The sequence below is a fragment of the Rhincodon typus genome, chromosome 38 (genome assembly GCF_021869965.1).
Source record: "Rhincodon typus isolate 14 chromosome 38, sRhiTyp1.1, whole genome shotgun sequence".
Classification (NCBI taxonomy): domain Eukaryota; kingdom Metazoa; phylum Chordata; class Chondrichthyes; order Orectolobiformes; family Rhincodontidae; genus Rhincodon; species Rhincodon typus.
The window spans coordinates 11,993,591-11,996,088 of NC_063369.1; the positions used below are offsets into that span (position 1 = coordinate 11,993,591).

The 2,498-nt window shown below is 52.6% G+C and overlaps 1 protein-coding gene across 1 annotated transcript in view; it reads left to right on the forward strand.

Moving 5' to 3' along the window:
* LOC125487225 (protein turtle homolog A-like) overlaps positions 1 to 2,498 on the forward strand; it is an 8,794-nt gene that overhangs the window by 5,540 nt on the left and 756 nt on the right. The window contains exon 5 of the mRNA XM_048617822.1: positions 1,776 to 1,917. Coding sequence (XP_048473779.1) covers positions 1,776 to 1,917 — 142 coding nt within the window. The remainder of the gene's footprint in view (positions 1 to 1,775; positions 1,918 to 2,498) is intronic.

Below are 2,498 nucleotides of genomic sequence, written 5' to 3' on the forward strand. Positions count from 1 at the left end.
CTCTCTCTCTCTCTCTCTGTAACTTGTTACGAGTTCCAAGCTGCTCACTTAGTTGAGAACCAACCACACCAACCACACGAATGGTACCAAGCAACACAGTTTCTGCCATTGTTAACTGGTCACTAGTCCATAGATCAATCAACGTCTTGTTGCGAAAGCCACACCTGGGTTGCAAATAACCTGCTTACTCACCTTTCAAAACGTAGAGCTGCCCTTTCAAACACCGCTTTTAAAACTGCTCTCTCGTTTTTATAAAAGCACAAGATAAAAGGACACAGCTTCCACATTTGCAATGACGTTGAAAATTTATAATTTGACAGCTCTCTGTACCTCTCCTGCTACCAGATACACCCAGCTCTGTCTCTCTCCACTTCCTGCACCCTCTTCAGAACACAATCCTTTATTTTACACTGACTCTCTGTGTTTGTCCTTTTATGAGCAGTTTTGGGTCCTGTATCTAAGGAGTGATGTGCTGGCCTTGGAGGGGGTCCAGAGCTGGTTTACAAGAATGATCCTGGGGATGAAGGGCATGTCATATGAGGAGCGGTTGAGGGCTCTGGGTCTGTACTCAGAGCCTGGAGGGATGAGGTGGGGAGTAGGGTGGTGGAGTTGGGATCTGATTGAAACTTACAGAATACTGAGAGGCCTGGATAGAGCGGACGTGGAGAAGATGTTTCCACCAGGAGAAGAGACTAGTCTCAGAGTGAGGGGACGACCCTTTCGAACTGAGATGAGGAGCAATTTCTTCAGCCAGAGGGTGGCGAATCTGTGGAAACTCATTCACAGAGGCCTGTGGAGGCCAAGGCATTGAGCGTATTTAAGATGGAGATAAGACAGGTTCTTGATTAGGAAGGGGACCAAGGGTTATGAGTAGAAATATATATAAGCCGTGATTGAACAGCGGAGCAGTCTCAATGGGCTGAATGGCCTAATTAAGCTGCTATATTTTATGGTCACTTGGCCAGTTCCACAGACTGAGAGAGGACAATGTGAAATGAGAGCTGGGTGTCCCTTGTACATCAGGCGCTGAAAGTAAGTGTTGCAGCTGGAGCAGGCTGTGAAGAAAATAAATGGTGTGTTGGTCTTCCTAGCGAGAGGATTGGAGTACAGGACCGGGAATGTCTTCCTGCAATTGTACAGGGGCCTTGGTGAGACCACACCTGGAGGATTGCACACTGTTTCGGTCTCCTTATCTGAGGAAAGACATTCTGGTGATGGAGGGAGTGCAGCAAGGTTTACCAGACTGAATCCTGGGATGGCAGGACTGACCTATGAAGAGAGACTGGGATCGGTTACATTCACTGGAGTTTTGAAGAATGAGGGGGGGATTCTCATAGAAACCTGTAAAATTCTAACAGGACTAGGCAGGGTAAACACACAAAGGATGTTCCCAATGACTGGGGAGTCCAGAACCAGGGGGTGACAGTATAAGGATACAGGGTAGGCCATTTCGGACTGTAATGGGGAGAAATGTCTTCATCCAGAGAGTGGGGAGCCTGTGGAATTCTCTGCCTCAGAAAGGAGCTGAGGCCAAAACGTTGAATGTTTTCAGGATGGGGTTCGATATAGTTCTTAGGGCTCAAGGGATCAGAGGGCACGGGGAGAAAGTGGGAGCAGGGGACTGTGTTGGATGATCAGTCATGGCCGTATGGAATGGGGGGGAGCAGGCTCGAAGGGCAGAATGGCCTCCTCCTGCTCCAGTTTTCTGTCTGTTTTCTCTCACCGGCTCGTTGTATGGCACTGACCCCTGACCCTTTTCCTCCCCATGATGTTAGCTCCACCAGTCATTGTGCAGCCACCCAGCAATCTAACAGTGAACTATACCCAGGACGCTCTCTTCACGTGCCAGGCTGAGGCATACCCTGGCAACCTGAGCTACACCTGGTTCAGGGACGGCATCAATGTCCATCATGACAGGTGTGTTGGCAGGGCATCGCTAAGCAAGGGAAGGGGGGGGCGCGGGGAAGGGAGGTGGTGCGTTGAGGGGCGGTCGCACCGAGATCTGTGCCAATCTGCTTCAAAACCCATAGCTCATTCCCCGACAGTGCGGCCCTCCCTCAGCAGTGACCCTCCCACAGTGCGTAACTCCCTCAGCACTGTCCATCCGACAGTGCGGCTCTCCCTCAGCACTGACCCTCCCACAGTGCGGCGCTCCCTCAGCACTGACCCTCCAACAGTGTGACGCTTCCTCAGCACTGACCCTCTGACAGTGCGGCTCTCCATCAGTACTGACCCTCCGACAGTGTGACGCTTCCTCAGCACTGACCCTCTGACAGTGCCCACTCCCTCAGCACTGACCCTCCGACAGTGCCCATTCCCTCAGCACTGACCCTCCCACAGTGCCCATTCCCTCAGCACTGACCCTCCGACAGTGCGGCGCTCCCTCAGCACTGACCCTCCGACAGTGCGGCGCTCCCTCACACTGACCCTCCGACACTGCCCGCTCCCTCAGCACTGACCCTCCGACAGTGCGGCGCACCCTCAGCACTGACCCTCCG